At 37.6% G+C, this 20,500-nt stretch overlaps 1 protein-coding gene across 1 annotated transcript in view; it reads left to right on the top strand.

The window, feature by feature from the left end:
* The window catches only part of LOC113239820 (putative transcription factor SOX-15), a 196,240-nt gene that overhangs the window by 25,679 nt on the left and 150,061 nt on the right, over nucleotides 1–20,500 (top strand). Inside the window, exon 3 of the mRNA XM_026476961.1 lies at nucleotides 16,240–16,631. Within this exon, the coding sequence (XP_026332746.1) occupies nucleotides 16,240–16,631 (392 nt within the window). The remainder of the gene's footprint in view (nucleotides 1–16,239; nucleotides 16,632–20,500) is intronic.

The following is a 20,500-nucleotide window of genomic DNA, read 5'->3' as shown; positions in this document are numbered from 1 at the left end:
TATTTTCAGCCAATACGTCACAGCCTGCATTCTACTTTGAATTTAGATGCTATAACATCTCTGATAAGGATTGATAAGCCGTAAATGCAAACAGCCTATGTTGACGTTGTCATCACTGTGTACTTGGTGTCAGTAATTAAATGGACAGGGTTGTGTTATTATAAATGCGCTTATAGGTAGCTACATAGTTGTTAAATAGCTGTTTATTTTGTTATTTATTTGTAATTTATATATTAGAACAAATAAATTTGTATTCAATTTTGTTAGATTTTTAAACTACGTATGTACGAAAACATGTGCCAAACTGTAAACTTAAAGCTTCTGTCAACAATGTCTTCCTTTGTGCCTTGCATCCAACAAATAACCCGTCTTATTTTTCAAGTTCTATCGGTTTCAATTCTAATTAGAAAAAAAGTTTCATCCAGCCCTCTATACTCAACAATAGCTATTGAGCAATTTTATCAGAATGTCGACAATAATTGAAATCTCTGACAGTCATTGCAGTAAATAATTATTTACTCTGTATCCTACATAAAAAACATACAACCTACATAAAATCTTGAGCGAGTGCGGATGTACAAATACCTTGGAGCTTGGCTGAATGAAGAATGGGAGTGCGAACAGGAGATTCGAACCCGAATAGTAATTGCTCGAGCAACATTGAAGAGGATGGAGAAGGTTTTGTGCAGCCGCAAACTATCAATAAAGCTCCGAATGAGGTTGCTTCACTGCTACGTCTGGCCTGTTGTGTTGTACAGTAGCGAGGCTTGGACTCTAAAAGCCGACACCCAGAGGCGTCTTGAGGCTGTCGAGATGTGGTGCTACCGTAGAATGCTACGCATTAGCTGGACCCAGATAGTTTCCAATGTGACAGTTCTTCAGCGCGTTGGGAAGGACCAAGAACTCTTGCAGACCGTCAAGAAAAGGAAAGTTGCGTATCTTGGACACGTTCTACGGCATGAAAAGTATCGACTTCTCCAACTTATAATGATGGGCAAGCTCGAGGGTAAACCACGTACTGGAAGAAGGAAGAAGTCGTGGTTGCGCAACATCCGGGAATGGACGAATATTGCCAGCGTAGAACATTTCTTTCGCTTGGTTCAGGACAGGGAAGAGTTCTCCAAGCTGACGGCCAGCCTCCAGTAGTGGAGAGGTACTACATGATGATGATGAACCTACATAAGAAAAATACCGCACACGTGGTGTGTAACACCATATCTGCAAAATTATAACCTTTCAAGAGATACGTTTAAAGATTCTACGAACGAAATTTAATTAATGGAGCCTCACCCAGTGAAAATGAAACACGCGATTGCATCGATACAAATGCGCGATTGCATCGAAACGAGCCCGCGATGCAGGCGATTGCATCGATGCAATCGCCTTTATATCTCAAGTGTAGCGTTGCAATCGCACGTTTGTATGGATGCAGTTGCGCGCTTGCATCGCTGCTAAAAATCGCGCGCGTGTGTAAAGGCGACTGCATCGCTTTTGCATCGCTGCTAAAAGTCACCGTATATGACCGCTCGTACGGGTATTTGGGCACAAGGGAGCAACCAGCAAGTGCTACGTGAACTGTGTTGGAGCAACGTAGTGCCTTCACTATGGTGCGGATAGTAAAGAACATTTTCTAACAGACCAGTCTTTTATCGTATCGATGGCATACACTACAATGCTTATCATCGTGGTGAAACGGTTTGCCAATCGGTGTAAGGTACTCGCCGATAGTTGCTCAGGTTGCGTTAGATATACCTGCAGGAAAGGAATGATACAACGTGCGAGGAGGTTCCATTCATGCACCCCAGCAGACCAGCGAATCGTGTGTGTCCAGCACGTCATTATAAGTTTCTACACAACTATTCTAAAGTCTATTCGGTCGCATCGTTCCCCGAACCGCTTGTTTGTTGTCGGAGCTCCCCGTATCGCCTTGTTGTCGCAACAACGTGTTACAGTGTTGGTATGTACACGTCAAAACACAATGCCTTGTGTATAATCTCACAGCTTGTAAACTTGGATGGTATTTTTTCTTCGTGTAATATGTCATTGGAAATTGTGATAGTTTCTAATGTTCCATTAGGAACACCACAGTCGACGATGAAGTATGTAGTGTATCCAAATTACTCTGTAGACTGCACCCCTCGCACATTCTCTCTCTCTCGTACGATCCTTATAACAGTGTAAATGTGTGTGCCAAAATAAAGCTTGCATTAATTAGTTGCACCGTTTTTTATTATCAATATAGCAAAGTATATTGTATAAAATGACCTTGATGGTCCAAAATGTTAACACTGCCTTCGAGCACTCATAGTACAGGGAATTTCCCGGTTTGAAACGAGATAATTGTTATTTCTATTCCGCATCATCATCATGGTCAGCCAACATTAACCCATTGCTGCGTGTAGGCCTCTTCTTTGTTGCTTCAACTTTTATGATCCTGCGCCATCCGCACCCAGCGCGATCCCGCAAATCTAACGATATCCTCAGATCATCGGGCTGGTGGACTGCTCACTGGCTTTTATGCTCCCCTTTGCCATCTGTGACTGCTTTGGTCCATCGTCCATCTTCTCGTCTATTTCGACGTTTGGTACCCGATCCATCCTCTTTAAGTCACCTTAATTTTGTGCATATTTTGCTTAGCCCTTTGATCGCCGTGGTACATTAACTAGGCTGATACGCCCATGACGCCTTAAAGCTTCAATGAAACCCTTTAATTTTCTATTGAAATTAATAAGTAAATATTAAGATATTCCTTGTGCTATTTGTATACTCTAGTTAGTAAGGATTTATAGTAGCATTTTATGTTCAGTTATGTTGTTCTTTGACTTAGGAAAATTGAATTAAGGTAAGGAAAATTCAAAAAATAGGCATGAACGAAACTTGTTTTTGTCAGTGACGGTCAAAAGGTTAGTAAGCGTTAAGACACATTGGTTAAAGACCTTCTATTAATATTATTTTTAGTCTGTCTGCTTGTCTAGCCCTATTATTTTCATGATACCTAGGGATGTGATAGTTGCAAAATACTATCGCAAAGATCTGACGGACACTGCCACTGCGCCGGTCACCCTGAGACATAAGTTGACAAGTCCCATGTACCTGTAATTTCACCAGCACCCTTAACCTTCAAAATCGGAACAGGTAAGGAACTTTCCTGGACGAACTTATTCACAAGGAGCTCTAGTGCTACTAGATGTTATTTAAACTAAACAATTTTAAGTACAAGGGCACAGATCTCGAAAAAATCTGTTATTCTATGCTTAATGTTTATATATTCTATTCGGCCAACGATCCAAAAAGTAAATGTTCTTTGGTGTCTTGTCTTGAATTTGCGTTTAAGTAAAAACCGATTCATAGGTTAAAATATCTGAATATCATGATACTAAAAGCATCATGATATTCCAATAAAATACATATTGCAATCAATAAAGCGACACCTATTGTCAGCAGCTGGTAGCTGTAAAGGTAACTCTTGATTGGAGAAAAATCTCAGTATAGAGTACTAATAAAACCGACCTCAAAAGTTCGCGGAATTACATCTATTTGCCAAGTTTTATAGAAATCGGTTGCCGGAAAGTGCGCGAAACCGGATACATCCCGTGGTTTGTCACCATTAGAGGTGGAGTATTTTCTTTAAATTTAAATGGGACCAATACTGAGGTACCCTCTTTCCAATAAAACAAAGGATTAACTTAATTTGGTTCACAAATATAGGAGTATAGACTAACACACGTTCAAAAAAATACAGGAGAATTGAGAACCTCCACCATTTTTCTTGAAGTTTGTTAAAACGTTACGTGAAAATAGAGGGTCACTTGGTATCGTACAAAAAAAAATATCATTTACCAGTTATCACACGATGCAAAATCCAATTTGGTCAAACGAAAAATACAAATCGTGTTTTCTCAGCGTTCGATAAAAGTCGTTTTTCTGTATCAATTTAATTTCCTACGTACCTATTTTGTACGTTAATACCTACAAAAGTGAACTATATCTAAACTATCGCATACGATCTGATAACACGCGATAAGGTATCGCAATCGTATTACTTTTATGATGTTAGCTGGTGCCAAGATACGAAAATTCCTGTAAAATGCATTTTCTTTATTACTCTATCTGTAAATACGTCTTATTTCTGAGCACGTGTCTCTGTTATATGTTGAGGATCTGATTCCTGATTTTGATTCTAATCTGAATTGATCCGACCGGGCAGTCTCGAAATCAGATGGGTTTCCGAGCGAGAAGATGAACCTGATTCCTACTATATCTTTCTAATTTGTATGTTGAATCAACTATTGTTCTAATTAGAAATGTTAAAAGTTAGTGTCAGTTGTGAATCGCGATTATGCTCCTCGACTCGGAAAAGACGCAGTTTCCGATCGAGGGAGGCAATCAAAATCAAGCTGCTGGACCGTGTGTCCTCCATTTTTTGTCTCTGTCTATGCCTTATGAGGGACTCCCGGGCGGTAGTCCCGTATACCCTCTAAAACCCAGCGGTTAACTCCATCGCCATAGAGAGACGCCCCAAGATCTGCTTGCGCATGCTACTGGGAACCGTGTGTCTTCTTTGTCGTAACTAGCGTATTTTTTTTAATATACTTCATATTGACGTGACGAACAAGAGCGCTTCCTGGTAAGCTACACGCCTGTCCATAACAGTTGCAGTGCCATTCAGAGATTTAAATTGCAAACAACGCCCGAGGCATAACTTGACAAGTCCCATGTGCCTGTAATTTCACCAGCACCCTTAACCCTTCAAAACCGGAACGCAGTGATGCTCGCATTACTACTTGGCGGCAAAAATAGAGAAGGTATTTGCATTATACAGGATTATGTGTAAAATATAAACAACCTCTCAGGACTATATTACTAAATTACTAACATTATTAACAACAACTTTTCTTCCACGACTTTTAATAATTATTGAAATAGATCGCTCTGAACGGTAACAACTCTGTGCAGGATGGGGATGGGAGTCGTCGAGTACGCCTGCACGTTTGAACTTATTCTACCAAATATAGATCTAAAAAGTGTCAGCAAAAAAAACTTAAAAGTTTATCTCTGATAAATTTATTGTGTTGTATAAAAAGTCGTGGAACAAAACTCGTTGTTTATGAATTATGATGTTAGTAATACAGTCCTGTCAGGTTATTACTGTTTTAAAAATAACCCTATATAATATAAAAAATAAGAACTGCCTATGTGGTCTAACGTTTACCATGATTGTCAGCCACGCAGAGGTCCCGGGTTCGATTCGAATATTTGTATGACCTTCATTTAATTCTCTCGTGAGTTTGGGTATAATTTGTGGTTGTTTATATGCGTGTCCATGACACCCGTGACACAGGGTTTCCATAGTGCGGGGGCTATCAATGCGTGCGTCATTATTAATTTAATGGAAATTACAGCTGGATAATTTGGAAAATGTCATAACATATTTAATCTGCATTTCGGTAACTTTCGAGATATTGGCATATTTTATTGTCACATGAAAAAAAATCTCAATTACGCTTGCTTAACGAACTTGCTAACTAAATAAGGCATTTTAAAATTTGTTTACATAGATAGATATGCTCGATATAACTTTTATTGCTCACACACATGAATAAAAACAAGGCGGCCTTATCGCTAAGAGCGATCTCTTCCAAACAACGTTCCAGATATAGGAAAGCTAATCATAGCGGAATACGTACTGTGCCAATAGCAAAATTTGATTAGTATACAAAATAAAATTTAATCCCCTTACTGTAAGGTTTGTAAGGTAAGTATACAGTCAAGAGAAAAAGAAGTTTTGAAATCAAAGTTAATACAGTTATATAAGTTAGTACAGTTAATGTTGTTCAATTCTAATAAACTAAATGAAATATAGGACAACCCTCAAATACATTCTCTTGTTGACTGTACCACTCACAAACCAAACATAAACTGTGAGTTCCAGGGTATCAGGTTGAAATAAAATATTTATATTTATTCTTGATCCCCTGCATTGGGGATCCGGTGGGAGTAGAAAATAATATACATTAGATATGGGAATTATGTTATTGTACGAAGAGAATTAACGAATAAAAAAAATTGTTATTAATTTTTATTGCAATTAATTTGTTTTTTCATCATATCAGCAAGAACCATATTGTTTATGGACGTAGACAAAGATGAGAGATAATTCAGGCTATCAGAGCAAAAGTGCTTTAACCTCCTTTTTTTTCTACAATATGAGTTAAAATGATACTAAACGTATATAATTATTTTATATTTAGATGCTATTTTCATGTATAAAATATGTAATAATACAATTTTTAATATACGTGAAAATAGCACCCAAATATAAAGTAATTACGTGCTTTACTATAATATCAAGTAATATTGCAGAAGTACCTAAAATTTAATGTGGGTTACACCACTTTTGCGCTCAGCCAGCCAAATTATTCATTTATGTAAATACAAGAAAAAACTAAAAACTGCCTCCGTGGCCGAACGGTTAGGTTAGCAGAGGTCCCAGTTTCGATTCCCGGGTCGGGAGAAATATTTGTACGGCCTACGTTTTCTCTCGAGTTTGGGTGTAATTTGTGGTTGTCTATGTGTGTGTGTGTCCATGACACCCGCGACATAGTGTTTCTCTAGTGCGGGGCTGCGAGTGTGTGTGTTATTAGTATTAGTAAAGAGGAAATTACATTTCGAATCAGCAAAACTCTTAAAACTAAAAAGTAAAAGTAAGAACTGAAAAATTTGCTAGAGAAACAATCAAAGACTTCATATGTAGCAACATTTGTTTAACCGACGATATGTTACACCACAAACGATGTTACTCCGCCTTGTCTTTGGTAATAGTTTTAATATCGGTGTATTTACCAATTCAGGTCGTTCTAATACGGCTCAGTCAGGATTTAGAGACTGAATTAAAACCACACGAGTGACTGGGAGATACGGCGCGGATTCGGGGTGATGCGAGGCGTTGTTTTCAAACACTTGCAAGACAATAGATGTATTGTTTACAGAACACGCCGTCAGCGCTGCGGACAGGGTTGTCAACATCAACTTTTAAATCTTTCTTATTATCTTCAAATTCAATATCTGACATTTATATAGGATTCAGTATTCAGAGCTCCCTGTGATAGAGTCCAGGGCAGGACATACTGCCTTCTTACCTATTTCTGCCGCCAAGCCGTAATGTGAGCATTACTGCGTTCCTGTTTTGAAGGTTAAAGGTGACGGGCGCAGTGGCACTGCCCTTCAGATCTTTCCGATTTAAAACTCCACTGCGACTGTTATGGACAAGCGTGTCGCTTACCACCAGGCGCACGATTTGTTCGTTCCATCACTTGGTATTAATAACATCAGTATAAAAACCGACCTCAAAAGTGCATGGACTTTTGAGGTCGGTTTTTGTTTTTTTACATCTATTTGCCAAGTTTTATTGAAATCGGTTACCGGAAAGTGCGCGAAACCGGATTCATCTCCTGGTTTGCCACTTTTAGAGGTGGAATATTTACTTCAAATTTAAAACAAAAAAGAATAATCAAAATCGGTTCACAATTGAAATCTGAAGTCGGTTAAAAAATATTGGAAATGAAACTACTATTTCCGGGTCCAAGTCCCTTATATTTTGTTTCTTTTTCATACAAACCAATGTTTCAGATCCTTTACAGGGCCTTTGGTCACGGTTGATTCATAACCATGGGATGTGTAAAGGGTTCGAAACATTGTTTTTTTTTTTTTGTAAAACAAATATACCTACGCGATTTAGACCCGAAAAACAATTACATTTCCATTGTATAAAAATCGCGAAAGCCTAAGTACTCCTCAGCTAGGATTTTGACTGGTTTACTATCTCAGAACACAAACAGAAGGTTTCGTTTCATGAATAAGTTACTTGACTCTAAAAGTGTACTCGAATTTGTACAACTTGAAGGGGTTCTAATAGGATTTTTTAAAATTTAATAAACATAATTCACTAAACTCTAGTATGCGCTTAACTTATCACGTGTGTCCGTAACGATTTTTGTAAAAAAAAAAAATAATTTTTATTCGTAATTTGTTTATGGTTCGTGGACGCGTCAGGGCTCAATTATAATAATATCTAATTACAATTAACGTAATTTTGCTTTAAGAACTGCTTTGATATTTCCTGACCTTAACAAATTAAACAATTTATGTTTTTGTTTGTGCTCTCTCATGGTCTATTTATATACTTTTTTATATATCTACTGCAAACAAACTTAGTACAATGTCTGGTATATAATATCCTTTCACTTGAAGGACCAGAACCAACACAAAAGAAATTATTTTCAAATTACATCGAGAATCTAACCCTAAATGTTTCCATATAGTAGGTACTTGTGCCTTGATTGGTGACGAGTACTGTGATAATCGTTTAATGTGCTGTGACAACCCTATATACTCCTTGCTCAGATCGAGACATCAAAATGTTCTCTTCAGCAGTTTATTCAGATCTCAAGATATCGATTGAATCGATTTGATGACCAAAAATTTTCCTGAAAAGAGCAGGAAGATTCGCAAAGCATTGACTCATTGGTGAAATAATGACGATTAATTATTACGTGGAATCTGAAACGTGACTTTTTTGTTAACCGACTTCAAAAAAGAGGAGAAGGTTATACGTTCGGCTGTATGTATGTTTTCAGATATCTTCGTCAATTGTGGACCGATTTTGAAAATTCTTTTTTTGTTAGAAATTGTGCACTTTCTTGGTGGTCCCACTCTCACCAAGTCAGAATCTGATGAGGGGATCCTATGAAAAACGAAGGAAATCCTCAAATTTTATAGGCATGTCCGTGTTTTCACCAATTTCTCCATCAAATGTGGACCGATTTTGAAAATTTTTCTTTTGTTTGAAAGGGTATGCTCTCGAGGTAGTCCTTAATGCTGTTCTGGGTTCGTTTCGGCTATAATAAATTACAAATTATTTTCCGCAAATAAAAATCGACTTTTCACTTGACACAATACGTGTAATGAACAAATCATCGACACCATGACAACCAGAAAAGAAAATATAAAATGTATAAAGGAATCCGTAACAGTTCCATTGTCATCGAGAAGTCAGAATCTGTTGATGGGATCCCATGGAAATCGAAAAACGTCGATAAGCAAACTTTCAAAGTCGGCTTTCTTTTTCAATGAAAAGGCTACAATTATTCTATGTAGGTACGTTAAGTACTAAATTTTTGATTGATGGCATACACTATAACACTTGCCACCGTGGTGAAAGTACTTGCCCATAGGTGTAAGTTCTTTTCAGGCACCCGTATGTGATTAATTGATTTTGGCTAATCTGAACTGCGTATGTTTATTTTTTTTTCAAGCCAACCATGCGATCCCTAAATAATCCGAAGCATTGGTTTGTTTGGCTAAAAAAGACAAATATTCGCGATTTAAATCCGAAAAATAGTAACATTTCCAACGTGTAGCAATCGGGAAAGCCTAACAATCTTTTGAAAAGAACTGGTCATACTTGGTTTTTTATCGTTGCTTTTTCAAACCTTTAGCAGCAGTAGAACACCTTTTGAAAAGTTCGGCCAGGGAAGTACTTCTACCTGACCTATTCTGCGTCAAGCGGTAATGTTAGCATTACTGCGTTTTAGTTTTTAATCTTAAGGGTGCTGGTGATTTTATAGATCTGTGAATGACACTGTAACTGCTATGGACTGGCGTGTTGCTTACCACCGCTCATGCGACTTGTTCGTCCCATCTCTAAGTTTTTTTTATAACACCAAGTGACGGAATGAACTAGTCGTGCGCCTGGTGGTAAACGTTTGCGTCCCATTTGCAGTGTCACTCAGAACTTTAATTCGCAAAGTCCCATGTGCCCGTAATATCACCAGCACCCTAACCTTTCCAAACATGCTCACAGTACTGCTTGGCGGAGCAGAAATAGGTAAGGTGGCAGTACTTTCCTGGACGAACTCTTTTACAACGAGTTCTACTGCTACTATATATATATATATATATATTACATATCATATACTACATATAATAAAAGAAAGTGTTCTTATCACACATCTTCCTAAAGTTACGAGAACCTTCTCGGACGCGCAGGTGTCATGTAATGTTTCCATTTACCGTTGAAGCTAGTAATAATTAGTAAACTGAACATGATTTGAAAATGACTCAGTGGTGCAAACCTTTCAGGTGGGAACCTAACAGCCAACATAGGATATGAAACTATTTTTTTGGATCTAAATTGTGTATATTTGTTTATTCCAACCGACCAAAGTTTAACCCTTTACAGTTCCCATGATCACGGCTGATTGACCATGAGACCTGGAAATGGCCCGAAACGATGGTTTGTTTGGTTGAAAAAAATAAATATCCGAAAAAATTGTTCCCTTTCCTATTTTTTTTATGATACCAAGTGACATCGTGCGCCTGGTGGTAAACGACAAGCCTGTCCATAACAGTTCCAGTGTCTCTCAGAGGTTTAAATCACAAAGACCTGAGGAGCACTGCCATTGCGCCCGTCACCCTAGGATATAAGTTGACAAGTCCCATGCGCCTGGAATTTCACCAGCACCCTTGCTTACCCTGCATTCCGGAACGCAGAAAGCTTACATTACAGGACTTCCCTGGACGAAATCTTTCACTAGGAGCTCTAGTTACTGGCAGTGCGCAACAATCATGAAAACTTAAGAATTCAAAACCCACATAGGACGCAAATGATCTTCTAACTAGGCAATTGAAAATGTACATTGTACATAATATTATGCATGACCTCAGTCAACGCGATGCAAAGCAATTGTGGAATTTCTAACAGAAACATTTATTTTGTTTAGATTAATCAAATGATCTCTCGCTCGATTGTGTTTGTGATTATAATAATATTTGCTTGTTTCTGTGTTAAAAAAATAACAATTATGTTTACGTTGAGAACTGGAAAGAAATAATGACGGAATTGTGTTTACCTGTTCGCGTTAGAAAAGTTATGCGCGGTGTCGTCATTTTGTAAATTCTATACAATATCGGAATAATTGGATACATTATTTTATTGTAGGGGTTACGTATTATTTTTATTGCTTTATTGTGAACGAGAGGTAGTGAAGTGATGTGTTTGTGGACTAAACGTGTTTAAGGTTTGTTTTCATCTGTTACTTTTGTGTTCTTTCGTTTACGGGCTATGGCAGAATATTAGCGAGGGCAATGCACTTCATAGGCTCCTGTAGCTCAGTCATAGACATATTTGACACGTGTCTCTATTATCAATTTGCATTTTCTTTAGTGCGTTGCATATCTTATAAAGTAAATTTGATTTTTAATCGACTTCAAAAAAGGAAGAGGTTTTACGCGATTACTCCGACATTTTAAACCAATTTCGAAGATTCTTTTTTGTTAGAAAGGAGGTTAGTGATCCCATTCAAATTTGAAGAAAATATTCCACCTCGAAGGGTGGCAAATCAGGGAATGAATCCGGTTTATGGGACTTCACCCACTTCCCGTTAACCGATTTGAATAAAACTTGTCAAATAGGTGTAATTTCACAAACCTTTGAGGTTGGTTTTTGTATGAAAAAGTTATATTTTTTACATGTGTCAGCCTTCCTTATCTTATTTTCACCCAAAAAGGTCGATTTTTTAATCTAATAAACCTATTTATTATATTTATAATATAAACTAGAATGTTGGAGATTATACCCAGCAGAGATGTCTGTCAATTGATTTTTTTGATAGCTTCAATGGTAAAGGGAAACATCACAAAACACATGCACGTCTGAGAACGTTCTCGTAACTTTAGGAAGATGTAGGAAATGAAACTATTTTTCCGGATTTATATCGTGTATATATTCGTTTTTTCAAATTAACCGACGTTTCGGGCCCTTTACAGGTCCCATGGTCACGGTTGACTGAGGTGGTACAGTCTTCAATCAGTTATGTCTAATATTGATGCAAACCACCCTATTTTTTCACTATAGTTACAATAGTTATTAATTAAATACCTTATTTTTAATTTTACAAAGAAAACATTCCAATTTACGCTACATTAAGTTTTACCAATTATATAAATAAATTATATAAACAAATATACGCGATTTAAATCCGGAAAAATAGTTTCATTTCCTATGTGTAACAATCGCGAAAACCTAAGAACTCGATGTTTAGGAAGATGTGTGAATAAGAACACTTTCATGATGTATATACATATACATATATATGTGTATATATACGAATAATAGAAATAATCACTGCCTCCTTACCTATTTCTGCCACCAAGTAGTAATGTCAGCATTACTGCGTTTCGGTCTGGATAGGCGACGGTGCTGGTGAAATTACAGGTACATGGGACTTGTCAACCTATGTCTTAGGGTGACGGGCAACAGTGGCAGGGTGCCTTTGATCTTTGTGATTAAAAGCTCTAAATGGCACTGCAACTGTCGTTTACCAGGCGCACGATGTTTTCGTCCCGTCATTTGATGTTATAAAAAAAGATACAGTTTATATTATTTATATATCAATCTAGTTTAATTCTATAAGCAACATTACCATTTGCACGTTTTATTATTATCCCCGTCAATTTTACCATAACTCGCATCTGTGGTGTAATAAGACCCCATGTGCAAAATCACAAGTTTTCCGGAGAGAGGTTTGAACATTCCAGAAACGAAGTTAGTCGATGATATACTTAAATAGAGGAGTTGTATAATTTCACATACACATAATATAGTTCATGTAGTCTGTGGTGTTCTTATGACCTTCTTGTGTCCACTTCGGCTCAATACCATGGGTAGGATATATTACTAGGAATTTTAGGCAATATCATATACATACGTAACTAAGGTAATATTCTGAGTAAAATTACTAATTAATAACATAACAATTATACATATATGGCTTTAGTTTTAAATGGAACGTTTTTGTCCATTCTATTAATACCTTTATGCAAAGTGGACTCAAATATGACTATATAAAGCCGACGTTTTACTAGGAAAAAACCATCAGGTCTTTATACATGGAATTTGAAAAATCCCGACCTGGTGTCAGTTGTCGTTTAGCGTGAACGATGCATCGCAGGAAACAGGGTAAGACGATATTGTGATTAAGTGATCGGTAATGCTGAAATAGGAGGTCTATTGCACCTTTATAGATCGGAATCCATTGGCTAGGTGTTGCAAATGTATGGGATTCACAAGCTTTTGTTTCAACGATAACTTCTCGATGGTCCGATGACACTTAACATCAACTGTAGTCAGTTTTCTGGAATAATTTTATGTTGTTTGAAACAACTAACCTCGCTTATGCGCGGGTCACAGCGCTAACGAAGCTAAGCTAACTTAGTTCACGTAGCCAGGGCATCTTTTCATACTAACGGAGCAAAATTTTATTTTTTTTTACGTGGGGAAATTCTCCTAGGATACCTCTCCGCCGCAGGGGCAGCGGAAAGATTATTTCTAAGACTTCTACCGGCTAAAACCCCACGGTGGCCTTCTCGGATGCTCTAGTGGGACGGATCCTGGATCGACATAGCACACCGGAACCCCTCAACACCTAGGAGAAGCTACGTCCTCCCCCTCCCCTCCTCATGGCGAAGCGGGTCACACCGCCCCGTCAAAGCTAAGCTAACTTAGCTCACGTATCCGGGGCATCTTTTCATATTTCGGTTCACACCGCGTACTAAGCTAACTAAACTAACCCAACGAACCCGCTAGCTGTGTAAAATATGTCCGCCTTTCTGCCGCCCTTCACCCCTACACGTGTCCATAGTCACTACTTATTACGTATTTTCATAGCTTAGCTTTGCATGCAACTATGTGAGCTAAGCGAGCTTAGTTAGCTTAACTAGCTTAGTCATAGGCATGTTCATAACAGTTGCAGTGACACTCGGAGCGTCGGACCTGGGGGTCTACTCCTGTTCTTTGTCCGGCATCCATCCGAAACAATGACTGTCAAAGAGGGAATCTGCCACTGCGCTCGTTACCCTGAAACATAAGTTACCAAGCCAAATAATGAAATTCTCTTGGACGCATTTGCTATACCTTCCAAAAATTAAGAAGACTTACAGATCTCACTTAAAAATAAATCATTAGTAAATCATCATGATATTCAATAAATAAATATGGCAAAAAGACTTAAGTTTATGGTAAAATATGAAAACAAATTCGAATTGCACTGATACGTAAACAATTTTTTTTTTATTTTTTTTTTTATATTATTAAGTGACGGGACTAACAAGTCGTGCGCGTGATGATAAGCGCGCCCATAACGGTTGCACTCGAGAGCTTTAAATTGCAAAGACCTGAGGGGCACTGCCACTTTCGTCCGTCACCCTGAGACATAAGTTGACAAGTCCCATGTGCCTGTAATTTCACCAGCACCCTTACTTACCCTTCAAAACTGGAACGTAGTAGTGCTCACATTACTGCTTGGCGGCAGAAATAGGTAAGATGGCAGTATTTCTCTGGACTAACTCTTTCACGAGGAATTCCGTTATACCATAGAGGTGGACGCATATAACAATGTTGTTTCCTTGTTATTGTGATATTATACATCAACGCAGACTTTGAAATGTATATCGTATTGAATATTGTATATTTTTGTTAGGATTAACATTGTTCTTAATATGACGTCCTCTACAGACACAGACTAGTTCTACAGATCATATTAAAAAACCGGAATTTTTCAGAATTTACTTGAGATTAAAAAATACCCGGCAATTTTGGGAAATTTAAAAAAAAAACGGTATTGTTCAATTGTTTTTCTTCAAAACTTAAGTGACTAATCAATAGTAATAACATGGCACAAAATACCGTAATAATGAGTAATGTTAAATTTAAAGGAAAGCTGCGCGGGCGCCTGCACCCGACACCGTTCTGCGAACTGTAGCGCCACCGTGTGGGAACCATTGTTTTCTGATTTCACCTCTGATCTGTAATATCCATGTGTTAAGTACTTGAGTATTTAGTAATATTCTAGAACGATTTAAGTCTAGAATGAACATTCCCAAAGATAGTTACATGAAGCTGGATTGTTATATCCTTTCAAACGGTGAGACAAACCTGTTAGAGCACACGCTGCGGGATTGGTGACGACGTCCTTAAGCGCACAGGTCAACTTAAATTGGTACTTGAATTAATTTGTTGATTCAACCAGTATACAGATAGCCTGCGTGCGAATTCCGGTTCATGCAGCACTCAGTTTCATTCAGCACGTATGCTCGAGAACGAATTATCAACAGAAATTAACAATATTGAAATTAGCATACACAGAATTATGCCCAGTACTTTCGCATTCAACTTATTAGACACAGTGAATAGACGGGTACTATCAACGAAGTTAAAGCCTTCCCAATCCCAAAACAATTTTAATCTTCTGTAGTTATTCATTAAACTATTACCACTAATTATAGTTTTCTTAACACGGTATAATTTTCACGATATTTTGGAACGGTTACACATACCACGGTTACGGGTTGATTGGCCAGTAGCAGAGTTATGACATCAAAAGTGACATTATACAGAGTAGCGATGTACGATTTTTTGCTTTGAATAGATTTTTTGGATCGTAATGGATCATACGCCTCTGAATCGATCCACGGATTGGATCTTATAGTTTTGAATCGATTTCATAAAAGTCGTTTAAAAATTTGTTGTAATACATAAAACGCCTTTGTTAAATGATTTAATGGCCATATTCATTTTTTTTTTTGCTTTTCACTGATACCAATCCTTTATATCTAACTAAACTTTTCAATAATAATGTAACGTTACTTACTTAATGTCCAAAATATGGCCCTCCTTCTTATTTTCCGTTTCTGTACTTGACGAAATCATTAAATGAGACTTTTGTTTAAATTACGAATACGCTCTAAATAATTCGATTGGCCTTAATTTTGAATCGATTCGCTTAAAAATCGCATGAAATGAATATATTCAAAAAAATCGCTAGATCGTGTACAATTGAATCGACCTTCATAAAAATGGAATCGTAATGTGCATCCCTATTACAGAGGGCAGTTCACTATCTTTTCTATCAGCAATTCCGGAACAGAAAAGTTTGATTGCAACATTTTGATGCTTTATTTATTGCAATCAGCTTTGAAGCCGGTCGGCTTCAAATGTTTCTCCCAAAACATTATAACAACGATATAGAAGTACTATTGTGTTTTGATGTATTAAATCACATAAGTCGTCTTTGATATAAACCTTACAAAGTGCCATCTGGCGAGTGTCGTGTTGTTAGGCTTCAACCCTATTTATCGTTCGTATTGTTTTTGCGATGCTAACAGTGAAATATTTTTTTCCAGTATGATGGATTCTGGAGGAGCAGGGATAGCGGAGTCACCCCCCACATACCACCGAAGCTACGAACAATACGTTCAAGGAGGTGTTGAGAACAGTACAGACTCCGTTCAAGAACAAACCAGCCCAGAACTTGTAGTCTGGTCGACTCTACCTTACGGCATAGACTATAGAGCTCAATATGACTACCGAAGTCCTTATGACACGGCAAGGGATTATGGTTCTCAGCAGTTTGCTAGAGCGCCTTTTACTACGAAGATGGGACAAGCGAAAGCTTTGAAGGAAGCCAGGATACGAAGACCCATGAATGCGTTTATGGTGTGGGCGAAAGTGGAGCGAAAGAAGCTGGCTGATGAAAATCCGGATCTACATAATGCAGATTTGAGTAAAATGCTAGGTAAGTTCGACTATATTACTTCATATGTACACTTTGAAACGTTTATTTTGATACGATACTGTTATACTATATTATAATAGCAGGTAGATACTTACAAAAAGTAAGAAAGTTTATAAATAGAAAATTTCTTCGAGGGCCGTAACCTGGGGCATCGTGCCCAGAAGGCTGGCAACATTTCCCCTTTGAATTGCTAAACTAATTCTTTGGAGGCAATAACTGCCCACCTTGTGGTCACCAGAAGCTTCTACGTGGTGATCCGAAAGATCGTTCGCTAGAAGTTTCGCCTGTGGCCCCCAGGGACCCAGGGTTTCAACTGCAAAAGGCACAAAGCTGTAGCACTAGGCAAGGTTGGCGTATTTAAGCCTTTTGCAACTGCAAAATGTTCCCGACCGCTCTGGCCACAGATCCAGCGCCGCTCACGCTTGCAAGGACATGTGAGGGGGCTGCAGTGTCCACACATATTTTTAGTTTGTAAATAAGTTCTTTTTTATTTGAGAGTATTAAAAAAAATCTTAGTTGTAATTCACGATGTAACAAATTTTCAAAACAATTCTGTGTCTGATTTGACAGTGTTGGTCTTTGTTGAAATGACCAGCATATATGTAGAAGCTATGCCTCTAAACTTCGCTTTTGTGGCAGGAAAATAAAGATTTTTTCGTGGTTCTATGTTAGAACTAATTAGAAAATAATGTTGATAACAGATCACAGACACAAAAATCCTGTTACATGTTATTGGTATAAGTAGTTATTCAAAGCACCTAAATCTCACCGTGTGTATTCGTAATGCAGCATCGAAGACGTGTCGTGCCGGTTCGTTTCCGCAATCGATTCGCCCATGACGTTTGCATCCGAAAATCCCGTTCTTCTTCCATGCAAAATTCGAGAGGAAAACACGAAAATGAGATTCGTTTGCGAAAGAGCTTGTGTCTAAAGATAGCGATCGGAAGAAATACTTTTTTTGTCAGTGCATTTCATTTAACCTGTCTTAAATTTTCGTTCACGTATGGCAATAACTTATTTCTCTGTTAATCAATAAAAGAAAATTTGTGGCAAGTCGATGACGGTCTCCGTGATCGAGTGGCTTGCACATCGGGTTTCATGGTGTCGCCATCTTTGAGGTCCCAGGTCCGAACCCCGGACGGGTCAGTGTACAAAAGTTTTATATATCTCGGGTCTGGGTGTTTGTGGTAGCGTCGTTGTTTTTCGATTTCCATAACACAAGTGTTTTAGTTACTTACTTTGGGATCAGAACAACGTATGTGATGTTATCAAATATATAGTTATGATTTATTCGATGTGTTTCTTAATATAAAGATGGTTGACAAAAAGCATTTACAGACAAACTACACTGTACAGTCAGAAGTCTATACCTTTGACTCATCGCTCAAATGGATCCTAATACTTTGAATGCTTTTTATGCTGGTGTGGTGACTTTGATAAGGGAATTACCATTTCGAAATGACTTAGAGTGTGGTACGTGACTAAGAGATATATTTTCACTGGTTTTTAGCTTTAACGTGTATAGAAAACCAGTATTTTTAGAATGTTTCGATTACTCCAATAAAACGTTGCTTCCAAAATTCAGGTACGTGGGTCAGTTGGTAGGATCCGCGTGACTCAGCAAAAAATATTAATCTCTTTTACATGATTTGTAATTCAAATGTCAAAAACAACTGAGTCAAAACACAAAGTAGACGTAGAGTTTTTATGTCGTGTTTTCGTTTTTTTTCTAGGACAACGCTCTTTTCTATAATGCTACATGTGACCATATGACATAATTGTTTTTATTACCGGAAGGTATAGAAATAATACAACCTACACGAAACAAATCATGTATATTTGTAATTTATAACTTTCATATTTAAGCATAAAAACGTTATCGACTGCATTTCGTTTGTAGAATCTTTAAAGTTCTTAAAAGAAATATACATGCGAAATATAGATGATTAAACGTTCGTGCTTATTCATTACATGATTGTAATAATAATTATTATTACTTATAATAACAAGCGACGCGACGAATAAGTCGTGCGCCTGGTAGTAAGCGACACGCCTATCCATAACAGTTGCAGCGCCACTTCGAGCTTTAAATCGCAAAGATCTGAGACTGAGGCACTGCCACTACGCCAGTCACCCTGAGATTTAAGTTAACAAGTCCCATATGCCTGTAATTTAAGCGTTACGCTTTCACATTTATATGGCGAACGGTTATGAAGTGGAATTCCCTGCCTGCAGACTTGTTCCCTGAACGTTATAACGGACGAAGATGGAGCATGCACACCTATATAATGCCTATTCAGGCATTAATTAGATGTGCATGCTCCATCGTCGACCTCATCGTCACTTTCCATCAGGTGAGATGGATGTCAAATGCGCACTTACATTTTATAAAAAAAAAAATTTCCCAGCATCTTTACCCTTCAAAACCGAAACACAATAATGCTGACATTACTGCTTGGCGACAAAAATCGATAATGTCGCAGTATTTCCCCGAAAGAACTCTTTCACAAGGAGCTCTACTGCTACTCAATTATTAATTAATAATTAGTTACAGGTTCGTCACCACCAAATTCTTAATTCTTTTAAATTATATCTATACCCAACCAAGTAGCGGTAAGGGTTATTGTGAAAGAGTTCATCTAGTACCTTATCTATTCCTGCCGCCAAGCAGTAATGTGAGCATTACTGCGTTCCGGTTTTGAAGGGTAAGAGTACTGGTGAAATTACAGGCATATGGACTTGTCAACTGTATATCTCGGGGTAACGTACGCAGTGGCAGTGCCCCTCAGACTGCAATTGCTATGCGGACAGTCATTTAACATCAGGCGCATGACTAGTCTGTCCCATCATTTATAATGATAAAAAAAAAACAATTATCTCGTTTTAAAGGTGCAAAACATTACACATTTAAAATTTATAAAGTACATTTTAAATTCATAATGTGTTGAACGAGTCCACAAACTGACTTGTTTACCCTAATGATGTTTTATTGCCATTAACGCTTAATTGTCTCTTTAAGTTTTAATAAAAACTTGAAGTTTTAAGTTGAAGTCACTAATTTATGAATTAAGTTGTCGACGTTAAGTTCTACTTTTTTGTAGTGAGTAACTTGTTCACTATATTTGGGAATATATACGACTTGTGTTGTATCACTTCCATATACAAGAGAGTAAATTGAACGACTTTTTTCCAAAAACGTAATAAAAAACTATCTATAAAAGTTTGTTGAATATCGGGATGTTTCATAAATAAATAATATAGTCTTAATTACAAGTTAAAAAAAACTTCGAAAGTTCGTAGAGTTATTAACAGGCATGTGCGTGAAACCGGATTCATCCTTTAGTTTGCCACACTTAGAGCTGGATTTTTTTTTTTTCAAATTTAAATGGAACCAATATTGAGGTACCCTCTTTACAATAAAAAAATAATCATCAAAATCGGTTCACAACTACCGGTGCATTCGAGTAACATACATAAAAAAAACAATCAAATTAAGAATTTCCTTCTTTTTTGAAGCCCATTGATTAGACAACATCATATACGTTGCTCTGATCCCAAAGTAACTAGAGCACTAGTGTAATGGAAATCGGAAACAACTATGTTGCCACAAACACCCAGACTCGAGACAATATAGAAAAGTTACTTATTACATTGTCCCGGCCGGGGATCGAACCCGGGATCTCAGGTGACGGACCGGTTTTCAGGTGACGACACCATGAAAACCTGTGTTCAAGTCACTCGACCACGGAGGTGGTGTAATGTTTTATTGTCATGACATTTAATTATTTTTTGTGAAATTACGATCCTGTATCTGATCCTGTCGAGTAAAATCCTGATCAGGTAGTCTACAGGAGTAAAGGGAGTTCTTC

Source organism: Hyposmocoma kahamanoa, unplaced genomic scaffold (genome assembly GCF_003589595.1).
Source record: "Hyposmocoma kahamanoa isolate Upper Pololo Valley unplaced genomic scaffold, ASM358959v1 116, whole genome shotgun sequence".
NCBI lineage: Eukaryota > Metazoa > Arthropoda > Insecta > Lepidoptera > Cosmopterigidae > Hyposmocoma > Hyposmocoma kahamanoa.
Note: the sequence above shows the minus strand (reverse complement) of the source record. Positions and strands in the feature narration are given on the sequence as shown.